Source organism: Alligator mississippiensis, chromosome 1 (assembly GCF_030867095.1).
Source record: "Alligator mississippiensis isolate rAllMis1 chromosome 1, rAllMis1, whole genome shotgun sequence".
Classification (NCBI taxonomy): domain Eukaryota; kingdom Metazoa; phylum Chordata; order Crocodylia; family Alligatoridae; genus Alligator; species Alligator mississippiensis.
The window spans coordinates 420,734,811-420,759,625 of record NC_081824.1 but is presented as its reverse complement, the minus strand read 5'-3'; the positions used below and the strand labels follow the sequence as shown (position 1 = coordinate 420,759,625).

The window sequence follows — 24,815 nt, the reverse complement described above, 5'->3', positions numbered from 1 at the left end:
GACTTGGCTTTTTCCCCTCTAGAGAGTTGCTTTTTTCTGATAGTACAGAACCTTTGTTTCTGAGACATGTCAGGAGCTGAGGGCACTCGGCACCTTGCAGTTTTAATCTCTCTGCATTATGTTCTTAGTAGGGACACTATATGAAGCCTACCTGTTTCCTTACAGGTAGCTTAGCTGGGGCATTGTTGTTTGGCTCCTGAATGGGGCTGGGGGGAAGTTTCCAGGATGCAGTAGGATTCATTCTGGGTGGAACATCGGTGTAAGAAATGTAATCAAAATATTTGGATTTCAGTAACATGCTTATCAGCTGTTCTTGTTGCACAAGATTATTTTCTTTATTGAATTTGGACAGGCTTAAAACATAAGTGATTCAGTGATAGAAGGGATAAGAGCAACATAACAATGCATTAACATTCATCCCTAGAGGACTGTTTTTCTAATGTAGTTCAAACCAAATGAAAGGGTAGAGTTTTGAGATGTATAATGATCGTGTAAGTCTCTCTCATTCTCTCTCCCTTTTGTTTTTTTCCCCTTTCTTGTGTGGAGGAACTCTTTGAAAGTGGCACTGCTTTTGTTGTACTCTTTCCCCACGCACAATAAACTTAATCATATGCACCCTTTCCCCATGCACAATAAACTTAATCATATTGCTAAGTCCTGATCTCTGATGTGTGATAAATATTACTGTTCAAAATCTGTTTCTGCCCTTGCATATGCATTGCACTTGACAATGAACTTTTCAAGGTAAGAACACTTGTACTGTGTGCTCTTTGGGATATGGATTTTCTTTTTACAGCTCCTACTGTATTGGGGCCAGGGCCTGTATAGGTCACCATAATAATTATTGAGATATGAACAAAGCATCCATGTCAAAGGTCAGTAGCTCTTAGTGACCTTATTCACTTCTTTAAGAGGGAAGACCTGAAGGGTAGATTGAAATGGTGGTAAAGCAGGAATTAATTTTAAAGGGGATTTTCCCCCATTTATAACCATAATGTTTGTAGGTAAATAGTAGAAGGGTGTTGCTGTCAGAAATACATAATACATGAGGGTCCCAATCAGTTTGTCCCCTCTGCCCTTTACAACACTAAAAGTCAGCCTTCTTGACTCTAGCTGCCTCTTCTCCGACCCTCTGGTCATTGCTAAACTCTTGAGTTTGGATCTACTCTTTTATAGGTACTTCCCTCAGCATTCCTTCCTGGAAACCATCCCTTTAACTCTGTGTGAGAGAACAAACTGCAGCTTTATTGCGGCTATTTGACATCTGAGTTCTGCAGGTTGCATCTTGATACCTTCCTGACAGTAAGTATTTTACTTATTTTCTTTGCTTTCTCTTCTCTTTCCTTAGAAAACCACAAAACTTTATACATGCCAGATCTGATCCTGACTTGCCATGCACTAGTTCTCTGCATCCAAACAAAGTGCAATATCGTTCAGAATTGTAATGATTTGCATTTACTGTGCACTGGCATGAATGATTCCAACATGTGCGGATCAGTGGATAGTCTGCCCTGTCATAGGGCACCCTTATGCACTTCACCCTCTTTGAACAGTCAAGCTTAAGTGTACTTAGGACTCTGTGGCAAGTTGAGTCTCTCCTTTTTCAAGCCTAGGGCAAAAAGCAAACGGACCAACTCAGCCTAATTTAATCTGCAGCCAAGCCATGTGGGACTCTTCATCTTGTTAGCTGTCATAAACTACAAAATACTAAAGTTTGTTCATTAAGTAGTCCTCTGCATTGAATGGATCCTATTTCCACAGGGTTGTGCTAAGAGGATCTATGCCAGGGATGGGCAAAATACAGCCCACAGGCTGGGCCAGCTCCTGCTGAGTCTCACCTTCTGACCATGCAGCTGGGAGGGAAAGCGGTGGGGGGTGGATGTGAGTAGCATGTGGGAGTGCAGGGCCTGTGTTGGTGTCCCGGGGCCAGTGCCAGAGGGGCCCATAGTGGAACAGTAGGAGCGCAGGGTGTGGGCTGGCGTGGGTCTGGGCTCCTGGCTGGGCTGCATCAGAAGGGAGTGGGTGGGAAGCCAACCTAGCTCCATAGAGCTGTTGCTGTCTGGGACCCTGCGCTCCTACTGCCCTGCTCTGGGCCCTGCTGGTGCATGCCTCTGCTGCCCTGCTCTGAGACACTGGTGCGGGCCCCACGTTCCCACCTGGCTGCCGCTGACTCCCGCATGCCCACTCACTCCCAGTGCCCCTGCCCCAGCCTTGTGGTACAGGCAGGGACCAACATGCATTCCCGACCCTGTGCACCCTACACTCGTCTGTCTGGGCTGAGCAGCAGCGGTGGGGAACAAGCTGGTGCTCAGCATGGGGGTGGAAAAAGCACTCCTTCCCCCCTAAAGTGGCTGGCACTTTCTGCTGCAGCCACTCGCAGCTTGCGCGGGGCTATCCTGCATCTCTGCCGCATCACTGCCGCCCCGTGGGACAGTGGTGACAACAGAGAGCAGGTGGCTGCAGCATGGGGCTCTGGCCTTGGGGAGGGGGAGCGGCCACTTTTCTCCTGCGCTGAAGACCTTTGTTACGGCTGCCCGCCCACAGCTCACAGCATGCTTGGCTGCAGTGCAGCTGCTTCACTGCCGCCTCTGTGCTGCCTTGTGGCTGCTCCACATAGTCACTGCTGCTGTACTGGGCAGCACAGAGGTGGCGGTGAAGCAGCTGCACTGCAGCCTAGTGCAGTGCAAGCTCCCGGCCGGCAGCCGCAGCAAACACTGCCCAATGGCAGTGAGCGGGGTCGGAGCCGCTTTCCTCAGCACCAAGCAGCAGCTTCTGCCCAGCTGCTACTGCCGTGGCTCAGCCCCAACGGGCGAGCCCAGAGTGGGCGCAGGGCCCAGGCTAGCATAGGCAGCGGGGAACAAACTGATGTTCAGTGTGGGTGAAAACCAGCTGCTTCCCCGCCCTGTGGCTGGCACCCCATGCTGTAGCTGCTCAGAGCCCATGCAGGGCTGCCTGTGCCTGCTCTCCATTGCCATTGCTGCTGATGCGGCAGAAGTGCAGGACAACCCCATGCAGGCTGCGAGTGGCTGCAGCAGAAAGCCACAGGGCCAGCCACGGGAAGGGGGAGTGGCCACTTTCCTCCCTGCACTGAGCACCAGCTCGTTCCCCACTGGGAAGCACAGGGTGTGCAGGGTCAGGGATGCGTGCTGGTCTCTGCCTGTACCACAGGTCTGGGATGGGGGCACTGGGATTGAGCGGGTGCGCAAGAGCCGGGCGGGAGTGTGGGGCCTGCACCAGTGTCCCAGGGCCAGCACTGGCAGGGCCCAGAGATGGGAGGCAGGAGCACGGGGTTCCAGGCCAGCATGGGCTCTATGGAGCCAGATCAACTCCCTGCCTCTCCTTGCTGGTGCAGCCTAGCCCAGATCCGCAGACCCCTGCCAGCCTGCACCCCGTGCTTCTGCCTCCCCACTCTGGGCTCCGTCAGCACTGGCCCCAGAACATTGGTGCAGGCCTCACTCTCCTACTGGCTTCCACTCCCCACCCCATCGCTTTCCCCACTTTCCTGCCTACCCGCTGGCCACTCTGCGCTACGTGGCTACCATATGCACATCCGTACCCACACCCATACATCTACACATCCCCAAAAACCCCTGTATGCAATCACTTCTGCATATACACCACAAACGCACACAAGTCAGGACAAAAATATTTTTTAATTTAATTAAACAAAATATGATTATGGGTGTTTGGTTTTTAGTATGTAATTTGAGAGGGGAGGGGGTTCCCCTAAGATGGCAAACCCTCTTCCCCAAAGGAGTACTTCCAGAGGCAAGGGGAGGGACTTCCTGTGGCAAAGGTCAGATGTTGGGGGCGGGACTTCTGGTCCCAAGATGGTGACCAGGGGGCGGGCACCTGTCAAGGGGCAGGGCTACCCATGTGGCCCTTGACAGCTTGCCAAAACTTGGTGAGCAGCCCTCCACCCGAAATAATTGCCCACCCCTGATCTACGCTGAGGAAGAGTGCATCATTTAGAAGAAATGTAAAAAAATGATTATGACTAGCTGTGGCTTTTCAGTCACCACTGGCAGTTTTGGCAAGAATAGCATGGGGGCTAATCATAATATTAGACAAACACCTGTCAGGAATAGATAGCTGATTTTGCCTTCTGGTAGGGGAATGGACTAGATGTATCCACAGAGTTCCTCCCTACTTTCTGTTGTGGCCAACTTCCAGCTGTGCATCTATGCTTTTTCTTCTCTAGAGCTATCCTCTAGCTTTTATTGAATAAAGTATTCTAAACTGTCTCTGAGCTGTCACATAATTTGGTTGCATTCTGCCTGAATGCTCCATCTTTCCTGGATTGTTCTTCAGCAGGCATTGTTACAGTGAAGCAGAGAGCCTGCACTTGTTGCTATATTATTTCATAGACAAGGAAAGCATATCCACACTCCTCCTGGCAGATGTTATTGTGGTACTTGTTCAGTCTCTCCAAAGGGCAACAGGGAGGAATGGAAACATCTCGAAATGGGAAGCAGGACACCGATTACTCTAAATATGTCTCTGGTGCTGTTTCAGTATGACTACTCTATGTATTTTACTTTCTTTCTTTGTTAAGGTAAGGAACATCATGCTGATGTTTCTTACCTTAACAAAGAAAGAAAGTAAAATGTTAAATCCCTATGAAAATAACTATACTTTGGAGTTCCTCAAGGAACTCCCCCGTCTCAGAAAACTGACATCATACTAGACTCAAAGGATAATTACAGGTCACTAATCTTCAATATCCAAAGCCCTTATCTGTTGGGTCTCTATTCTGTCTCCTATATTAATATTTATATGAAGTGAATGCAAGACCTGCTGAGGCAATATGGGCCAAATCACCAATATTATTTAGATACCTTCCATTTCTAAATCTCTCTGATATCAAACAGAGCACAGAATCCCATTCGAGATGTCTGCCTCAAGAGTCACAGTCCTCTCTGGTACTGGCTGCAGTTATTTGCTTAACTGCCATGATCATAATCTCTCATGACAGCTATGTACCGGAGTAATGTTTAAACTGTAGACCAGGAGGGGAAGACATGTGAGCATAGCCAGTAGAACTTGCTTGGAAGCTGTACCTAGACTATGGAACTTAGTGTCGCAAGAGAGAAATGATGGGCTTTGCTATGTCAGATGCAAAAAATGCACTATAGATGATGATAAATGTTGTTTGTTTTTTTAGGTTTGGGTATTCAACCAGTCAAAGTTCGGTCAATTGACCAGTCAAAAATTGTGTAAAAAAAAAAAAAAAAAAAAAAAAATTGCCAGTAGGTCTAAACAATACACAGAATAGCACAAACTTTCCATTGGGAAATATGTTTAAAAAAAAAAAAAAAAGTCATATTTCTTTCAATAAAACTACAAAAAGTTAGGGTGGTTTTTGTTTTTTTTTGTAAAATTGCTGTAACCATTGACTGATCAAAAATATGTAGTCAATTGACCCGTTCACTGACAATACTTGACTGGGCAGTTGACCAGCTTGGCAATACTAGTCTCTTTTTTTTAATTGGCAAATTATTATACCAAAACATGCATTCTTTTCAGCAAGAGAAACTTTATTCAGAGCATTTCTATCCTGATACAAATTCAAGCTAGCTGAATAGCTTTGTTACCGTATTGGGCAACTGAATGAATTTAAGCCAGCCACAAACAGCAAAATACAAATAAGCAACCTATGATCTATATCTAACTCTCATTCTAAAAGTAACCAGCAGTGCTAGGAAAGTAACTAAGGGCTCCTATAGATGTGTGGGGAGCCTGCTCCAGTACTCTAGAAATAGTGTGCTGGAGCACAGAAATTGATGTGCTCCAGCAGCCTTCTGCAGCATGTGCATCAGCATCCCCGCACTGAAAAAATGGGGGGGGAGGGGCTTTGAAATAAAACACGTTTTTATGAGCTTTAGTTCAGAGCATCCCTCTGCCATTTTTTTCAGTATAGGGATGCGCAGGGATACTGATACACATGATGCACAGGCGCTTTTAATTAGCTTGGCTCACTAATTAAAGTGCCCAGTGCTGCATCCCAGAACACATGTGAAAATGCCCTTAGTGACTCTGTGACAGAATAAGATGCTTTTCACTGTAGGATACCACTTAAAAATCTTTCCAGACTATATTGAAAACTGTCATTATGGCTAATTGGCCAATATGAAATAGTTGCTGTAAGTCTGGACATCAAATCTAGTACTAATTGTCCAGCTCAGATGAAAGATGAAATAGAATGGATTTTGAGCTACTTTGTCCATCATCATAAAGGTACGTAAACAAGATGTAACAGGGGGCCTTTTCGGGGCCAGTCCACCATTGGCCTGCCCACCTGTTCCTGGGCTAGCTGCCCACCTCACTCATCTTCCACGCCTTGTTGTTTCATAATTGGTTCTAATTAGGCAGGAGGCTGTCCATTCTTGCCCCGATGCCAGGGGATGCTATCTGTGGCTTCGATCCTCCTTTACACTAAGCCTAAGCCTTGCAGATGGCATCCTCCAGTGGTTTGCACTGGGTCTTTCATAAAATATATACACAAACAGACAAACAAACACATGGGGGCTCCACACTGGAGTCCTCTTCCTCTTGGGGCTCAGGTGGCCACAGCCCTGGCTGGCCCTAGAGTCTTACAACCCCACACTGCCCCTTTAGTGGGGCTCTGCACACTGCCTCGTTCAGCTCAGGTGGCTGTAGCCCTGCCTGGCCCTTTGCCCTGTGGTATTACACCCTCTGAGGCTCAGGTGGTCACAGCTGTGCCTGGCCCCCTCTCAGGGTCCCTGCAGCCACAGGACTCGCAAAGAGCCTGGGTGCTGCTCCAGGTATCTCCGCTGACTTGGGCCCTGCCTCAGGACTCCCATGAGCCTAGGCTCCCCATGAACTGATTGAACCCACCAGGGATGTGGGAGCTGGGGTTATTAAGGTGCCCCGACCCGCCTTGCACCAGGTTGATAACTGGTGTGGTATTTCCTAGGGGCTCCTGTGCCACTGGGAGCCCCACCAGACCACCCACTCCCAGCAGGGTGCAGTTTTAGGTCATTCCTAGGACCAAGAGCCTCCTGCTCCTACCTGCACATGTTTCATTAAGCAGTCCAGCCAGGTGATGTTTCTGCCTCCCTGCAAGTAGCAAACTATTCTGTTTACATAGGTGGCCATGGTTCTAAAATGGCCACTGCAATCAAGCATCTGCTGGCTGCTTGACAGGGCCCTTAAATTAGCAGGCACCAACAGTGCCCTGCCACACAAGACTACATGGTGGGGGGAAGCTTGCATTGCTGCTATCTCTGCTGTATTCTTCTGTGGATAAATAAGACCTGGTGTACAGTAATATCAGGTCTAAATTCTTTCACCAGGGCTGGCAGGAGTTTCTTCCCTTCTACAGATCAAATGTCAGTATTAAAATTGCTTGTCACCAATTGACATAGCCATGAGCTGATTTATGGTAGGTTTCCAGCTGTTGTAGCTGCACTCAACGTGGTGCACAGGGAGATGGATGAGATGGCTCCGTGGTTATGGAACTAGGCTGGGACTTGAGAAGCCTGGTCTGATTCTGTGCTCCTCTAGATTTCCTGTGTAACCGTGGGTGAGATAGGCATATGAGAAGCAAGGATTTCTCTGGGTGATATCTTTTTTTTATCAAGTTAGACAAGTTTTCAAATGCAAGGCATTCTTTCTCAGGTCACTGATAAGATATTTAGGCATCTAGCTTCCACTGAGTTTTTGCAGTGCCTCAGCTTCTCATCTGTAAAACTGATTGTGTGGTTCTGTTGCTCAGATAGTTGGGTAAAGGAAATTACATACACCCTCCTAATCTCTATCTATGGTGCTTAACAAAAATATTAGTTTTAACTAATTAGTATAACCAGACCTAAAATGTGTGTGTTTTCAGTGATCTGGCACTCTTCATGAGCACTTATAAACCTTTGTGACATCTACCTTTCAACTTTTATAGTCACAGTAGGCAAGAAAGAAACCAAGGTGCCATCTTTGAAGAAGTCATAAGATCAATGACTGATGGACTCGGAAGAAAATGAATCTACTAGACTTATCTCTGCTCCTTGCTTTTCATCTTGTAAGGTCCCAGGGGTTGTGAATTTGGTATATTAAATTACATTTTCACTGAGGTCACTGGATGAAATAGAATGGTTCCATCAAGATACGCAGAGAGAGAGGTTATAGGCAATTGAATTGTAAGGGATTTATAGCACTGGGTAGCCACGGTTATCTGACAAAGTACCCTGCTTACTATGTGTTATGTTGAGATTGTAGGAATCAGAACTCTGGGTAGAAATGATATCTTTTTATTAGACCAACTAGATATTTGCAAATAAATTCTTTATTTGTAAGCTTTTGGGCGCACACACCTTTCTTCAAGCATAGATAGTAAAATTTCTCCTAGGTGGAAATAATTCCTTTTGCCTGTAGACCAAAACAGCTATAACTTGTATCCCTGAAATATGTTGAAATATATGTTGTTGCACTCTCATCTGTAGCTTACTTTGGTCTAAATTGTGGGACCACAACTTTGTTCGTAGAACTGCTCAGCACTTAATAAAAGTTTTACATATATTTGTTGTCCAGGTATCTTATTCATTTATGTTGTTTGTATTGAAACCGGTTTGTTCCAATTGTCCCAAGAAATAGCCTTTCAGGCTGGTGCCATTTAAGGAAGGATGTGAACAGGCAATAACTTAGAATCCTGGTCTGTGGGGAAGTACACTTAAAAGATAAATACAAGAGTAACAGATGACAGGAAAATAGCTGTTGAAGGATGCTGAAGGTAGACGGTTTTTAGTGGTAGCAGGTAACAGAACAAGGAGCTATGGTCTCAAGTTGCAGCAAGGGAAGTTTAGCTTAGATATTAGGAATTTTATTCTAACTAGGAAGGTAGTAAAACACTGGAACAGATTACCCAGAGAGGTTGTATACTCTTTATCCTTGGAGGTTTTTAAGACCCAGCTAGACAAAGCCTTGGCTGGGATGATCAATGTGGGGATGGTCCTGCTTTGAGCAGGGGGTTTGACTAGATGACCTCCTGAGGCCCCTTTCAATCCTAGTTTTCTATGACGATTTTACTCTGAAAAGAATGGTACCATGTTATGCAACAGATCTGCTTGTAGTCATCATATCTGGTGACTTTCTAATTCTACACTTCCTAGGACTGTAACCAACATGGAGCAAAGGTAGATTTTAAGTCACTTGTTTACTAAGCTTCAGTCAGTTCAGTCTATGCAAACAGATGACTGTTTCTGGGAGAACCTTACAGTCAGATTAGGGAAAGGCGGCAAAAACCTTACCAATTATAAAATGCATCTTCATCAGTTTATGACAGAAATTATATGAGGCTTGTGATAGCAGGAGCCTGGGTCTGATGACCGTGGACCCCTCCAGTCCCTTGCCCTTTTATTGAGGCTGCACAGCTGTCCCTGAGAAGATTATCTGAAGATGGGATTGTCCAAATGTAATCAAGCACTCCATCTGGTCTGCAAAGAGCCTTTCTTTTAGGGATTGAGTTTTTTTTATACAGTGCGCTATTCAGGAAAGTGATTAAGTTAACCAGAAACAAAACACTTATTCCAGAATTAGTGTATCCACACATGGTGGGGCAGAGCTTTTTGTGGGTGATATCTTTTATGGGACCAACTGTATAGTTGGGGGAGAGAGACACTTCCTCAGGTCTCTGAGAAAAAAGCAGACATCTTGAGCGCATAGAGTTATTCAGGATTAGTAACTGCATTTTAAATTCACATTTTACCCTTATACAAAAAACTTTCCAAACTTGCAGAAGAGAAGGCTAAACCCATTATAGACAAGGCTAGTGCTGACTTCACTTCATTATTTTGCTTTACTCCTTGGTCAGTTTACTTGTCTTTTCTCAAAATTCTGTTGCACTAGGACAAATTTAACTCTGTTGTAATATCACTGAAGTCAGTAGCATCTCCCATCGGTTTTTAGTAGGGACAGGATTGGGGCCTCTGTCCTGATGTTCTGTGCATTCTTGGAAATGCACAAAATGCACCATAAAGAAAAAAGATGGTAGGGTTCTTTTTGAGGGAATTTGACACAGGAAAGTTAGGTGAGTTGGGGTTTCTGCCAGCCCTAAACTGCTCATAAATCATGGGCATAGGGAAGAACTGCATGGGGCTTACCATTACTGGGCATGTCCAAATAAGCATGCACATTTCCCCAGAGACAAAGCAGTGTCATGTAGTTGTGCCGCTGCTACTTGTCCCTGGGGAATACCTGTGAATGCATGCTTTGGCATGTGGCAAGGTGTCCTGGGTGGGGTAGGGGAGCTGGGGCCAGCCCAGGGGCTGGCCCCAGCAGCCTTACCTGGGGTCCTCCTGGGGCTCCAATGGTGGCGATGCAGATGCACGCAATCTGACTGGCAACTGCAACATGACTCTGGTTGGTCAGGCTCTGGTTTCATAGATTCATAGACTTATAGATTCATAGATGTTAGGGTCGGAAGGGACCTCAATAGATCATCGAGTCCAACCCCCTGCATAGGCAGGAAAGAGTGCTGGGTCTAGATGACCCCAGCTAGATGCTCATCTAACCTTCTCTTGAAGACCCCCAGGATAGGGGAGAGCACCACCTCCCTTGGGAGCCCATTCCAGACCTTGGCCACTCGAACTGTGAAGAAGTTCTTCCTAATGTCCAGTCTAAATCTGCTGTCTGCTAGCTTGTGGCCATTATTTCTTGTAACCCCCGGGGGCGCCTTGGTGAATAAAACCTCACCAATTCCCTTCTGTGCCCCTGTGATGAACTTATAGGCAGCCACAAGGTCGCCTCTCAACCTTCTCTTGCGGAGGCTGAAAAGGTCCAGGTTCTCTAGTCTCTCCTCGTAGGGCTTGGCCTACAAGCCCTTAACCATATCAGTGGCCCTTTTCTGGACCCTCTCCAGGTTATCCGCATCCCTCTTGAAGTGCGGTGCCCAGAATTGCATGCAGTACTCCAACGGCGGTCTGACCAGCGCCCGATAGAGGGGAAGTATCACCTCTTTGGATCTATTCGTCATGCATCTGCTGATGCACGATAAAGTGCCATTAGCTTTTCTGATGGCTTCGTCACACTGCCGACTCATGTTCATCTTGGCGTCCACTAGGACTCCAAGATCCCTTTCTGCTTCTGTGCCATCAAGGAGGTCATTTCCTAGGCAGTAGGTATGCTGGACATTTTTCCTCCCTAGGTGCAGCACTTTGTATTCTCCTTGTTGAATTGCATTCTGTTGTTTTCTGCCCACTTGTCCAATCTATCCAGGTCTGCTTGCAGCTGTTCCCTGCCCTCCGGCGTGTCCACTTGTCCCCACAGTTTTGTGTCATCTGCAAACTTGGACAGAATACACTTCACTCCCTCGTCCAAGTCACTGATGAAGACATTAAAGAGTATCGGTCCTAGAACCGAGCCGTGCGGGACCCCACTGCCCACACCCTTCCAGGTCGAAACCGACCCATCCACCATGACTCTCTGGGTGTGACCGTCTAGCCAATTCGCCAGCCACCGGACTGTGTAGTCATCCAAGTCACAGCCTCTTAACTTGTTCACCAGTATGGGGTGAGATACCATATCGAAGGCCTTCCTGAAATCTAAGCATACGACATCAACCCCTACTCCTGCGTCCAGGCGTTTCGTAACCTGGTCATAAAAACAGACTAGATTAGTCAGGCATGATCTACCTGCTACGAACCCGTGCTGGTTTCCCCTCAGCATAATTAAGCCTGCTGGGCTCTCGCAAATGTGAGCCTTGATAATTTTTTCAAAGACTTTGCCAAGGATGGAGGTGAGACTGACTGGCCTATAGTTGCCCGGGTCCTCCTTCCTCCCCTACTTGAAAATGGGGACCACATTGGCCCTTTTCCAGTCCTCCGGGACTTGGCCCGTGTGCCACGAGCGTTCAAATATTCCCGCCAGTGGCTGTGCAGTGATGGGTTGTGCAATGATGGGTTTCGGGTGGTGCATGCTGCTGCCATGTGTGCCACTCTGCTTTTTTCTGGCACAGGTGTTTTTGACACCGGGATCTCCTGGTGTCAAAAAAACCCCCTGCTGCACTGCAAATTAGCAGTGCGGGGAATGCTTGCATGTGCAGTGTGTGTGGTTTGCAATGCCACAGATGGATCTGCAGCACCACAAACCACACAAGCAAGCTCATCTGGACAGCCCATTGGGGCTAGTATGGGGCTTCTCCTCTGGAACCACATAAATACACATCTTCATCAAGAAATCTCCATCCTACCACTTCTGCACCGAAGCCACCTATGCTAGCAAGGGAAATTGCTGTCTTGATCCAGATCCTCTTCAGGCCAAGAGTCTCAGCCCACCTCAGTCATTTAGGGTGCTTGTACATGTGATGGGGGTTTAATTCCCAAGGTTTTATTCTATGCCCCCTAAAGTGAAGTGGTTGTTTTTTAATTGAAACCCACCATTTCAAATTTTCCATCATATTTTGTTCAGGGGCCTGCTCCTTCTCCCCTCCTCATCCCCTCCCCCCCTCGGTGGAGCCTGCCTACCTCTCCCATGGCCAGGGGTTGAGCTGCAAGTGACCTGAGTGACCCCTGAGCTGTGGGGGACCCCAGTCCTTCCCTCCATGGCAGCAGTACCCCACCAGGGCTGCCTGGGGAGGCTGCTAGACGGCCTGGTGCTGCCCCAATCCACCTTTTCCTCAAGCCCACCTGGGAAGCAGCACCTGGCAGGCTTCTTGCAGGAACAGTTGGATCAAACTGGTTGCTTCCTCTCAGCTGGAACAGCACCTGGCCCTCTAGGAGCTTACCTAGGTGGCCCTGGGGGGCGCCACTGCTGCTGAGAGAAGGACTGGGGCCCCCCTGCAGGTCAAGGGCCACAGCCTGCTGGCAGTTCACCCCCCTGGCCACAGGAAGGCTCTGCCAGGAAAAAAGGATTGGGCCCCTTGCAGCTTCTGCCTTTAGCAGGCACCTGCTAAAGGGAAAAGTGGCAAGGGGCCCAATCCTTTTTTTTCGCCTGAGCCTGTCTGCCTCTCCTGCAGCTGGGGGCAAGTTGCCGGTGGGCCAAGCGGCCCCTGAGCTGCGGGGGGCTCCATTCCTTTCTCCTGCAGCAGTGACGCATCCTGGGGTTGCCCAGGCGAACTGCTAACGGGTTGGGTGCTGCTCCAGCTCAGAGGCAGCACCCAGCCCAATCCAACTCGTACCTGACCCCAAGCCAAGGCAACACCTAGCCTGATAGCAGCCCACCTGGGTGGCCCTGGCAGGTGCCGCCACCACGGAATGAAAGATTAGGTGCCTGCTGAAGGCAGAAGCAGTGAGGGGCCCAATCCTTTTTTTTCTGCGGAGCCTGCCTGCCTCTCCCATGGCTGGGGGGGTGTGCTGACAGCTGCATCATTGCAATTTGCAACATCACAAACTAAACTACATCCACATGTAGTTTAGTTTGCAACAATGCAGTCATTTAACCCCCCTAAAAGTTTTGCATTTATAGGCTATGATACCATTAAGCTACACAGTGGCATTTTCGTCATGTGTGCATGTTAATGGTATCACATGTACAAGTGTACCAAGTTATGTTCCTTTTATTTCACATATACTTTGGACCAGATTCTCTTGATTCTCAAAGTTCTGGCCTTTTGTCATTTAGAATATGAGATTTTTGTATCACTGTCAGATAAAATATAAAGTTTTCGGTGTATAGGAAAAAAAATCATCTAATCAATGCCATGCAACAAAAAGGACTTGGAGACAACTCAGCACTTGTTTATAGGCCTATGATTAGTCTTATTCAAGTTAATGGAATAACTCATATGCTTAGAGCTAGCCAGGGGCCAAAATGCTTTGTTGAGTTGAGGTCAAAATGCTTAACTGTAAATGAAAGGCATATCTGTTTGAAAGTCTTATAAAGATTTCTAAACAAACCTTCTAACTTTTTTCCAAATTAAAATATCTATGTGAATTAATTCCATAAATTATTATAGAGAAATGCAATTAATGAAGGATCTGTATTTCACTCTGATTAACCAAGGATAAAAATCTTTGATAGCTAAATTGCTTTCATATATAAGCTTTGCTATAAGACACTCAACTAACTACAGAATATGAAATCAGCACATTTTATTCCACTAGTTCTTCTTGAACCACTAAGATAAGGATAGTACCAAAGGATCTCTCCCTACTGGGTCTGCTATAAGTGATTTCACAACATGCTTTAAATACTGTTAAAGTAAAACCAAAGTTAAAACAATTTTTCCCCAATATATTTTATATGTTAGTATAAAGTTATATACCATATAAAATGACAGCCTTTAGTACCTGAAATCCATTGGTGCAGTTTTACACCTCTTACTATTTAGTAGATGCATCTTGGGTCACTGGGAAGCCTGTATATAAAACTAGTTCTACAGTACAACAAAGGTAGTGTATTTATCTACTTAGATTTTGTAATTCATTCTCTCACTCGGATATCTAGGTATAGGAAACAAAATCAGGGTTACAGAAGAAAAAGAATGGTATCATTATACTCCATCTGCCACTTAGTATCTAAGTAACAGTGACAAAACTTAAATCTATTTATGGCATATAGCATAGCCTCCTCTACTTTAACTTGCAGTGCAAAGCATGATGGGTAACCATATGCAAATTATTATAGTGACTACAAGGCAGATTTCTTAGCACTCTCAATAGGTGCCTCTTAAGGCCTTTATTAGTCTGCCAGAGAAGAAACGGCACCAGCAGAAACGTGTCTCATTTTTCTTGAGGATCATTAGCATGGATTCCTGCTTTTGTCACAGCCTGTGAAAATGTCACCCTCTTGAAGAAATAGATACTTAATTAAGTTAAGAGAACTGACAGGAAATATAAGTTTCAAAGGTAAAATTATAAGGTAAGAGCATCCTGGGTAAAAGTGTTGGAACACTTTCATGGAAACATAGCAAGATACTTTAGCTTTAGTGTGGCATCTGAAAAAAAGACCACAAAATAATGTAGTAATTTTAAGGACTTGATTTTGCTACTTCTACTCATATCAAGTGATACCTATGCTGCAGATAGCCCTATTGAAGTCAAAGGGTTTATCCATGTAGTAAACTGCTACTCAATGGGCACATGTACATGAGACACTTAATGCACAGAAGACTAATTCTACTGTGTGTTAGCGTGGCAGCAAAACCAATGCTAATGCTCAGCAGATTTAGTCTAATGCACATTAGCATCACTAAAAAAGTGCTCATCTGCGTTAATGCACAGTATTAAGCCGCATTAAATTGGCACCTGCGTTGGCTACAAATGTCCAACTCAGGATCTTTAAAATTCTGGTTAATTAGGCGGATTGAAACACTGTAATGAGTTAAATCATAAACCTTGGGGCTGGTCCTCACACACACACACACACACACACACACACACACAGTAAGAAGCTACAAGAGTCAGGTATACCTATCCCACAGGCGCTGGAGTCTGTTGTTGAGGCTTCTTTCAGCGTGGTGTTATCTTCCAGAAGGGGGTCACCGGCTGGTCCTTCTGGCTGGACAGGTCGGGTGCTGGTCAAGTTGGAGATCAAGAGGGTGCCACTGAGGGTCACTTTTCACTGCTTTTTATCTGTCCTTGGCAGACTTCGGTGACTCCCCAGTTTTCAGGTTTGCCCAATCCAGGGGTCGTTGACCCTCATTGGACTTCCCCCATCAGTGGCTACTGGATGGCATCTGTCAGCCCCAGGGGTCGTCTGCATGTACGTGCAGGTTTGGGAATCCGTTGGTGAATTTTGAATAGGGCTCTGGGAGCGGTCGATTTGGAGATAATCAACGCCGGGGACCAACTTTTGGGCTGAATAACTCAGGCCAGGGCTTCTAGCCCTTGATCAGTGATGTTTAGAGATGTCCTGGTTGCTACATTGTCTTCTATTGAGTTCTTCCATTAGTTGATCTGCAGTTTCCTTAGGTGTTAATTACTGCCTGCTACCGTGTTACACATTCAATCACTGATTCACTGCTCTTTCAGGGGCCAGCCTAATACAGGGAAGGGCAGTTTGATTCCTGCCCTTGTTAACATTGTTACAATGTATAACTTATGAAACTAAACACATTTAGTTAAAAGTTGAAAGGTGAGGAGTATAAAATATAAGCTACAAAAGTAATGCCATGGCACACAAATAGATAAAAATACCAAAATACAAGGGGAGATACAAAATGCACACATACAAATTTCAAAACACAATTCCTTATCTTAAAGTGAAAGAAAGAGGAAGGAAGAAAAGGTAGAAGAGGAAAAACATATCCAAGGCGGGGAGAGCAACTACAGGCAAGAGGAAAAGGGGCTTTCTGCTACACCTGTCATTACAGGTACTAAACTTAATGCGCCATAATTACAGCACATTGATGAATGTGTAGCTACACCTAGTGGGCGCGTTTACACATGCACTTTACTGTGCAGTAGACTCATTTACTGCATAGTAAAGCATCATCGTCTATGCATACACAGTAATTGGGCTGCTGAAGACTAATTTACAGCGCTGTCAGATAGTACCATCAGACTCAGTTACTATCCGATGGTAAAAAAGCACGTGTAGACAGTGTCGGGATTAGTTTACTGTGTATAGAAAATGTAATTGATTCTCCATCCTTTTGTACCTTGTGGAGCTGTGATATTAGTACAAAATTAGCCATCCATGGGATTAAGTGCTACCAAATCAGAATATTAGCAGTCACTAAGCTTCACCTTATGCTCATGAAGCACATCTGCACTGATAATTTAGCAAGTTGGTGAAAGGAACCCCAACACAGGCCTCTTTCCTACTCACATTTTACACTGACTTCTTGAGATTTGTTGAGTGCATTTGAGCCTCTAAATCCAAATGTGAGGGGCTAGAGACAAAATATTTCCCTGCATCTTTGGAGTTGCTTCCTTTGACCAATAATTCTCAACTAGGGTGCCATGGCATCCTGGGGTGCCCTGAGGTCCTTTTAAGGGTGCTGCAAGGTGCCATACAATGTTAGAACTGTTAGAGGTACAGACATGTTTCAGAAGACAAACCCAGAATCCATAGTATCAAATAGGAATCCATAGTATCAAAACCGTTCTGACTCTTTTTGGTCTTTCTGGAGTTGTTTGAAACAGAAAAATAGCCCTAGTATTTTTCTTTAGTCAAAAAATGAGTGAAAGTTAAAAGCTGGCACTTTCCAAGAGGTGCCTCTAATCTAACAAGGGGTGCCTTGAAGCTAAAAAGGTAAGAACCACTGCCTTAGCCTTGAGTTTGCTGAAGCAGAAGGCCCATTTGTTTGCTCTGATTTTTGCCTCCGGGTGTGGGTATAGGGAAGGATTTGCCTGAAAACTGTATTTTACTGAGGCACCTAATCAACCGTCGATCAGTTTGCTAATGACTAATTTCTGCTTTTCAGTCTTGGAAAAATATAGATAACCATACTATAGACTTGTATAAAATAACTAAATGAGCAAAGTCCCAGATTCTGTTTGTTGAAGAGACATGGGTGTAATAGTGGCAGTAGACTTCCTATCTGTAACCTTGCTGAACAACTCTACTTTGAGATTGCAAGCTTAAGTTCTTAAGGAGAATTTTTCATTCCTTATTTAGCTTTGTCCACAAGATAAATTCCTTCTGAGTTCAGTTTTAAGACTTATTGGTTGCATTCTGTAGTGTGGTCAGTTCCTGAAATCCTGCCTTTGATAAAGATTCCCTGACATGAAGGAATTCACATTATAACGCAGCCTTTCACTGTATATTATGAAACGGCATTTGCCCAATCATTCTATCCTCCTGCAAGGCTTGCAAGCAATAGGAGTAACATCCATTACAGCACAGGTTGAGCATCCTGTAGGCTGGCACATGTGACTGGGTGACATAAAGGGGACAGCCTTGGGCAAAAAATTCAAATCTGTATTATGAAACCTCTCCTCACCCCACAAATATTGAGGGTGCTTGGATTCGGGGCTTCAACTGGTTTCATACAGATATCATCGGCAGTGAAATACAGCTTTGGGGTTGTTGAGCGCTTCTTTCCCATACAAAGTTCAGAGACTGTTGGATTGCACTGATCTCTCTTTAAAAGGGTATATTCGAAATAATTTATGGGAAAAACTTCACTTCTTTTCCCTGCTTGGGGAATTGAAACAAAACAGAAATCATCATCAGTTGTCTTAAGGTCTCCTTTAAGGAAAAAATTAAAAGAAAGTTTGAAGTAATAGTGCATTAGGCAAGCAATTCATATTGGACAGTAGTAAATTAACTGTATATTCTTTTTTTTTTCATTGCAGTTCTAATGGATACAGTATCTTGCATTACTCCTGGATTTGAGAAGTGAAGGATAAACGTGATTGTGTAGTGACTTGGTATACCTGCACTGAGATGGCAAAATGAAAGAATCTAGAATACATCCTTTATGTCACTGAACAGCCTTTGAATTCAAGATCAGTTCCCGGTTTTTAAAACACTCAGACCAAAATGTCAGAACCTGCCCCTTCATCTGGGTTTGTAGGAAACATGGAAAATGGGACTTTTCTAGAGCTATATCCCACATCCTTGTCAACTTCAGTGGATTCATCGTCTGGCCGTTTATCAAATGTCTATGTCTATGTTTCTATATTTCTCAGTCTCTTAGCTTTTCTTCTGCTGCTATTGATTATTGCACTTCAGAGGCTGAAAAACATAATCTCTTCCAGTTCTTCCTACCCAGAATATACTAGTGAAGCTGGAAGTTCTTTCACTAACTTAGAAGTTTGTAGCATTTCTTCCCAGCGGTCTGCTTTCTCAAACCTGTCTTCATGAAAATAAAAGAAAGGGAATACATTGGAAATGGAAGAGCTGTGTCTAGCTTCTTGGCGAACTAGTGCATGCAACATTTGCCTTTTGAGGACTATTAATCATGAAAGAGGTGATTTTTAAAGTTCTCTTTGATTTCTTTCCCTTTTTAGTCTCCATTTCCCCTTTTATTAACAGTGCTTTTCACCTTGGAGCATGGAAAATGGCACAATCCATAGCTTCATATCTGTAATAGTGATGCTGTCTTTTTCTTTCACTTGTGCACACACAGACTTCCTGCCAAATTTGAATATGGTTCAGGTTTATGTATCAGGCTTTTTTTGTATAGTCTTGTCTGCTTTTCATTAGTATCATTGACATTTAACTGGATATAGGATCCTGGATGACATCCCTGTCACAAAAATGCCACCAAAACAAATTGATGTAGGAATTATGTCATTGGCTAATTTAGAGTTTTTGAGTGCTTAATTTTTTTAATGTAATTTTAGTTTTGTTTTTTTTTAATTACATTTTTTTTTAAACTACTTTTATTTGTTTATACCTGTCCATTGACTCTTTATGAACCCTCTGCTGGTCACACTTAATGCACATCAACATATTTGCTTAATTTAATATTAGTAAGTGTCTAGAATAAATATGTAGTATTGGAGTGATGTTGTAGTCATGTTGGTCCAGAAAATATGTAAGAGGCAAGGATTGTTTTACCTTTTTATTGGACCAAATGTATATCTAGGATAGGCTTAGACAAGTGTTCAAAATGTGAGGCAATTCATTGACCTGAAGAATGAATTTGAAATCTTGTCTAAATGTATCCCACCCATGCAGTTGGTTCAGTAAAAGATATCACCCACAAAAATCGTTGCCTCTAAAATAAATATGCTCATTTGTGAATTTATACAGGTTTTTCTGGACCCTTTTACATACAGCTTGCCGAAGTTTAACTGTTTCTCTGAAAGAAAGTTCAGCCTCTGAATCACAAATATAGCACCCATTCTCTTTATACTTTCATGCAACTATTGTTAATGGAGTCAGCTTCTAACTTCTTCAACAGTGTAACTGTCGATACCACCATTGGCAGCTGAATTACACCATTGTAGACATGAGGAGTTCTTCCACAAAGTCCCACGGGGGGGTCCAAGAGGCAACTTATGCTAGTAAGAACTAACAGAGGATGCTTCTGTTAAGCATTTAGGTGCACAGTGTAGTAGTGGCATAGAGATAATCCTACAGTGGCCTGTGAATTCAAAAGCCGCCCAGTACTCTTAACCACAGTCAGGGCTATGTTCAAACAGGCATGACACAACCGCTTGTGAGTAAGGCTTTTCAAGACTAATTGCTACCTAGAGAACAGGGCCATAAACACTTCAATAATTGGTATTTATCCTCTCAGCAACTGTCTTATCATGTCTAAATTGAATATAGTGGCCCCTTTAATTGAAACAGAGTCCTATATTTGGTTACTGTTATAAAGCAATTATTGTTGTTGTAATGTCGAATTCTGTGAAGTCTCCAGTACATCAGATGCAAGTTAATTCAAATTAAATTGGCAGAGATACAAAGAAGAATGCAAAGATAGATTTATTAGGATTACAGACTCCAAATTGTTCCTTATTACTTTATACCATTGCTTTATTATGTGATCTGACAGGAATATTTTTACACTAAGACTAGATCTACTCCTACTGAAATCAGTGGGAGTTTTGCCATATAGCAGGATCCAGGTGCCTTAAAGAGCCAGGGGAAGAATGGAGGGGGGGGGTCATCACTGGTTTTTACCATCAAAGATGCACTTGTGACCTATAACTAAAGGTTTTCAAAGGGCCAAAGATATTACTGTTCCCTTTGCACATTGTTGGTCTCGGACTACAGGGTCCCAAGTTCTGTTTGCAAAATACCAGCCCCCTCAATTTCCAGTGAAACCATGTCTTGTCTTTCAAATGGTAATTGGCACTTTAAACAATTAAGCCTTGCATTATTTGGCCAACATGTCTTGATAGTTAAATTTCTCTTGGTATATTACAGCCTAGGGTGGTAAAAAACATTTCCTCCCTCCGGGTTAGCAGTTTATTTACAGGAAGGGTGCATCTGTGAGTGTCTAAGCTTAATTCAACTCTACAAAATTCAGGTTTTTACAGTCTAGTATAAAGGTAGTAATGAAAAAACACCACTGATCAGTGCCAAGCAAATACAGATTAAGTTTCAGTTGTTTTTTCACAACTTTTAACAGTTAACCTAATTATATGAAAACGTGATAAATTTCAGTGTTGAGCAGCTTCTTACAAGAAGCAAAGTATTACTGAGTGATAAAGAACTTAAGCCAACAGGATTTCCAATCCAGTGTGGTTTTACAAATATATTTAGTCTCTTGACTACAGGCAGTCCTCTGACTTAAGACACAATTGGTTCTTGAGAACCATGTCAAGTCGAAACATTGCAACTCAGAACCAATTTTCCCATAGGAAACAATGTAATAAATGAGGGATTAGTTCCTGAACCAAGGCCTGATACCCTATTTTCACCAAAAACAACCCAGAATTTTGTACTCAATCAATTATAGATGAGTAATACAGCTACATTAACATATTTATATTGTAAATAGCAATCATATTGATTTGGAAGGACTTCATTGAGGTGACTTTGGACTTTTTGAAGGGCTCCTGGCTGGAGTCTTCTCAAGAGTCTTGGCTGCAGGTTTTTCTGGAGTCTTGTCTGCTTTCTTAAAGAAAGTGTCCAAGGAAGTTTGGACAGGCGGGAAATGGGCGACGCAGTGAACTTATTTGCTGGAGTGGTGTGGTGTTGGATCAAGCATTGTAAAGTCGAAACTGACATCAGAAAATTGAAACAGGATGTTAAGTTAGAAATGTAAGTGCAAAACGTTGTAACTCAAAACATTTTAAGTTGAGGACTGCCTGTATTTCATTCATCCAGATATATTAGCATCAAACAGGTTTCACTAGTAATTGGTAGAAGGGCACGGGGAAATAGTGTTATATAAAGGTAAACAGTGAGCATTATTTCCTTTATAAAGGCTGTTTAGGATCCCAAATTGTAACAATGTATTTGTGTGTAGACTTATAAATACAAATAAATAAAAATGAGAATTGAAAACTAGCTTCATTTTCACTTACCTTTTAAGACATGAATTCTTGTGTTCTTTTACAACAAATGAGGGTAATGCTCATATGAAAACAGGAAGTGGGTTCTGCAGCATGAAAATTATTATTATAAAACAGCATTTACTCACAATCATGCTGTGTTTACCATTAAAATTATAGGCTTCAGGATATTAACACTCTTCAGGATTATACAGAGATGGTAGAAAGGGAATGAATGACTGTTTTGTTCAGTGCATTTTTCTTAAAATTCATGCATTAAGAATCACTTCACTCTCACACACACACACACACACACACAGACACACGTGTGTGTATATGTATGTATAGGGCTGTGCAAAGCAGCACCCTTTCATTTCGACGTCCATTTCACCATTTCAATGGGACAGCGTTTTGCTTCGTTTCCTTTTGAAGCACTGTTCCATTTCGTTTCGTTGAAACTTCCGCTGTTTTGACTATTCCCCCATAGGCTATAATGGGGAAGCACAAATCTGCCTGTAACTTTGTTATTTTTTGGCAGATTTGGATGAAAACAGCAGGGATGGTAGCCCCTTCTGAGGGCATGACACCTGCCAAGTTTCAAGGAGATAGGTGCAGGGGTTTCTGGGAAACTGCACCTCAAGCTGCTGCCAAACAAAACTCATGACGTGTGACTGTGTGTTAAGGTGTGCTCCCTCAGTGGCGCTGGGGCCGCTACACGACACGGTAGTGTGTCCCAATGAGGCCTTCTCCTCCTCTACAGCCTCAGCCTGGTCCACCGCTTTAAGTGACAACAGGTAATAACTTAGTAAGCAACACAGTAGCACCAACAGCATCTCAGGCAGCCAAACTGTCACAGTCAATATCAGAGCAGTCTTTCCCCCCACCCCCGTCCCCCTCCCTCTCCTTACTTTCTGTTTCCCTGCAGGCAATCCCAGCTTCAGCTCTGAAACTCAAAAACATTTTAAAACTTCTGAAATGTTTCAACTGCCCATGTTTCATTTTGAGGCTTTTTTGAAGCCCTTTGTTTCATTTTAATTTCGCTGTTTCGAGCTCAAAACTAGTTGAAACAGTGTCAAAACAAAACAACTGGTGAAATTTCATACAGCCCTTGTGTGTGTGTGTGTGTGTGTGTGTGTGTGTGTGTAAAATATAATTGAAACTACGCAGTTGATTTTGCTATAAAGTTTTACTTGTTAAAAATCATTTCTTCCTAGTGATGAAATCTAGGACTATACTCAGCCATTGCAATTTTAGCTGAGTTGCACTTGCCACCCTAAGAACTTTCATTTGTATTACATTTTTTTCCATAACAACCAGTAAAAATGTAGAATTTTTACCATCCTGAATGATTAGAAAAGGTTTTGACAACATTTTTTCAATTCATTGTACTAATAAGAGATTTTATTGACAGAATGTGAGTGGATTTAATTTTATTTTATGTTATATTAAAAGCATCAAATACACATAACCTACAACAAATATCCCTTGTAAGTCAAACTCAGTGCAACCCTAACTAGCTGAGATACTCTGTACTTTATAAGACTATTACCCATTCTAAATCAGTCAGTGAAGGAAGTTTTATGGAAATCATGAGATCTTTTGAAAAATAGTGCAATCTTTCAATTTACACTGATTATAAAAATAGTTCCCAATGCTCCAATGACAACTTGTATGACAAAAAGGGTGTCTGTATCTTTATCCTTGTGCGTTTTGGTGTTTTTGTCAATTCAGGAGCTCTTGGCCATCAGAAACACTATCAGGGATCACTACATGGAAATGGTTCTTGTTGATTCCCCCTCCAGTGACTAAAAAATTAGAATAAGTGCCCTTTTTTCCAACACCAAGGAACAAATTATCATTATCATTAACATGGATAGACTTTACTCAAACAAAACTACCACAGATTATGGTCTTTAAGACTGTATTATCTATTATTGATTAGGTAGACAGTCCCCTAAGCAAATTAAACACTTCCCTGAAATTTTACAGGGCCAGCTTCTGTAATGGATCTGTGATTGTAGACTCCTATACCTTCCTATTGAGCTAGGTAAATAGATGTAGGGCCTCAGGAGTCCACAAACAGTAGAAAAGGAGATTGAACAGCACACGCTGAGACTACTTTGCAGAATCAAGTCCTCAACCTTTACCCAGACAAATTTCCTACTGAATTTAACCTGATGGTTAAGAGTTTGGACTGTGGATTGTATAGGATGGTTTGGATATGGGTGATCCTGCCTCAGACAGGTGGCTAGACTAGGTAACCTCTGGAGGTCCCTTCCAGCCCTACTTCTCTATGATTTCTGTGAAAAAGATTGAAGTAAGATTAATCAAACTTTTTCCATCAAAGTTGTTTTTTAACAAAATTGAATTTATCACATGAAATACCTGCTTTCTGCAGAAAATTTCATCTTTTCCTTGGCATAGTTTGGCCAAATCTGATTTCAGCTGCAAACTGAAAGATTTCAGTTGCTCAATATAATTTTTAAACATAAGCAATAGGCCTTCAAGAAAGACCACATAGGTCATCCTAAGTACCCACCCCCCCCCCCAAACCTTTAGCACACTATCTTTGAAATGAGCTCTTGTTTTCATAGCTGACCAGCTGATGGGTATTGCCAAACAGTAGCCTAACAAGCAGCGAGCAACCTGGGTACCATCTGTGAATGCCTAGTTAAGAGGGGCTGCAAGAACAGCAGTGTAAAAGGGAACAAGAGGCTCCTGTTACTTTAAGCAACACTACCTGCACTGCAGGGAGCAACCAAGGGACAGGCAGCCCAGAAATAAAGGCTGTAAGCAGCTGGCTGTAGCTGTAGCTGCAGCAGACGAGGTCAGGCTGGCCTTTAAGCCACAGTGACAGGAAGGGGTGGGACTTTGGTGCACACAAACCCAGCATCTGACACTAGACAGTCAGTCTGGCCCTGCATGCTGCAGGGAGAGGAGCTCCTAGGGAGATGGATGCAAGCAACAGACCAGCGGGCACCCAAGATGTCCAATACAGCTGGAAGGAGAGAACTGAGGGAAACT

General features: G+C 43.6%; 1 protein-coding gene across 1 annotated transcript in view; it reads left to right on the top strand.

Moving 5' to 3' along the window:
* Positions 1–21,807, top strand: part of SERTM1 (serine rich and transmembrane domain containing 1) — a 28,396-nt gene extending 6,589 nt beyond the window's left edge. Inside the window, exons 2-3 of the mRNA XM_059715362.1 lie at positions 1,177–1,302; positions 18,192–21,807. Of these exons, the coding sequence (XP_059571345.1) occupies positions 18,379–18,702 (324 nt within the window). The 5' untranslated portion in view covers positions 1,177–1,302; positions 18,192–18,378 and the 3' untranslated portion in view covers positions 18,703–21,807. The remainder of the gene's footprint in view (positions 1–1,176; positions 1,303–18,191) is intronic.
* The last annotated feature ends 3,008 nt before the right edge of the window (positions 21,808–24,815 follow it).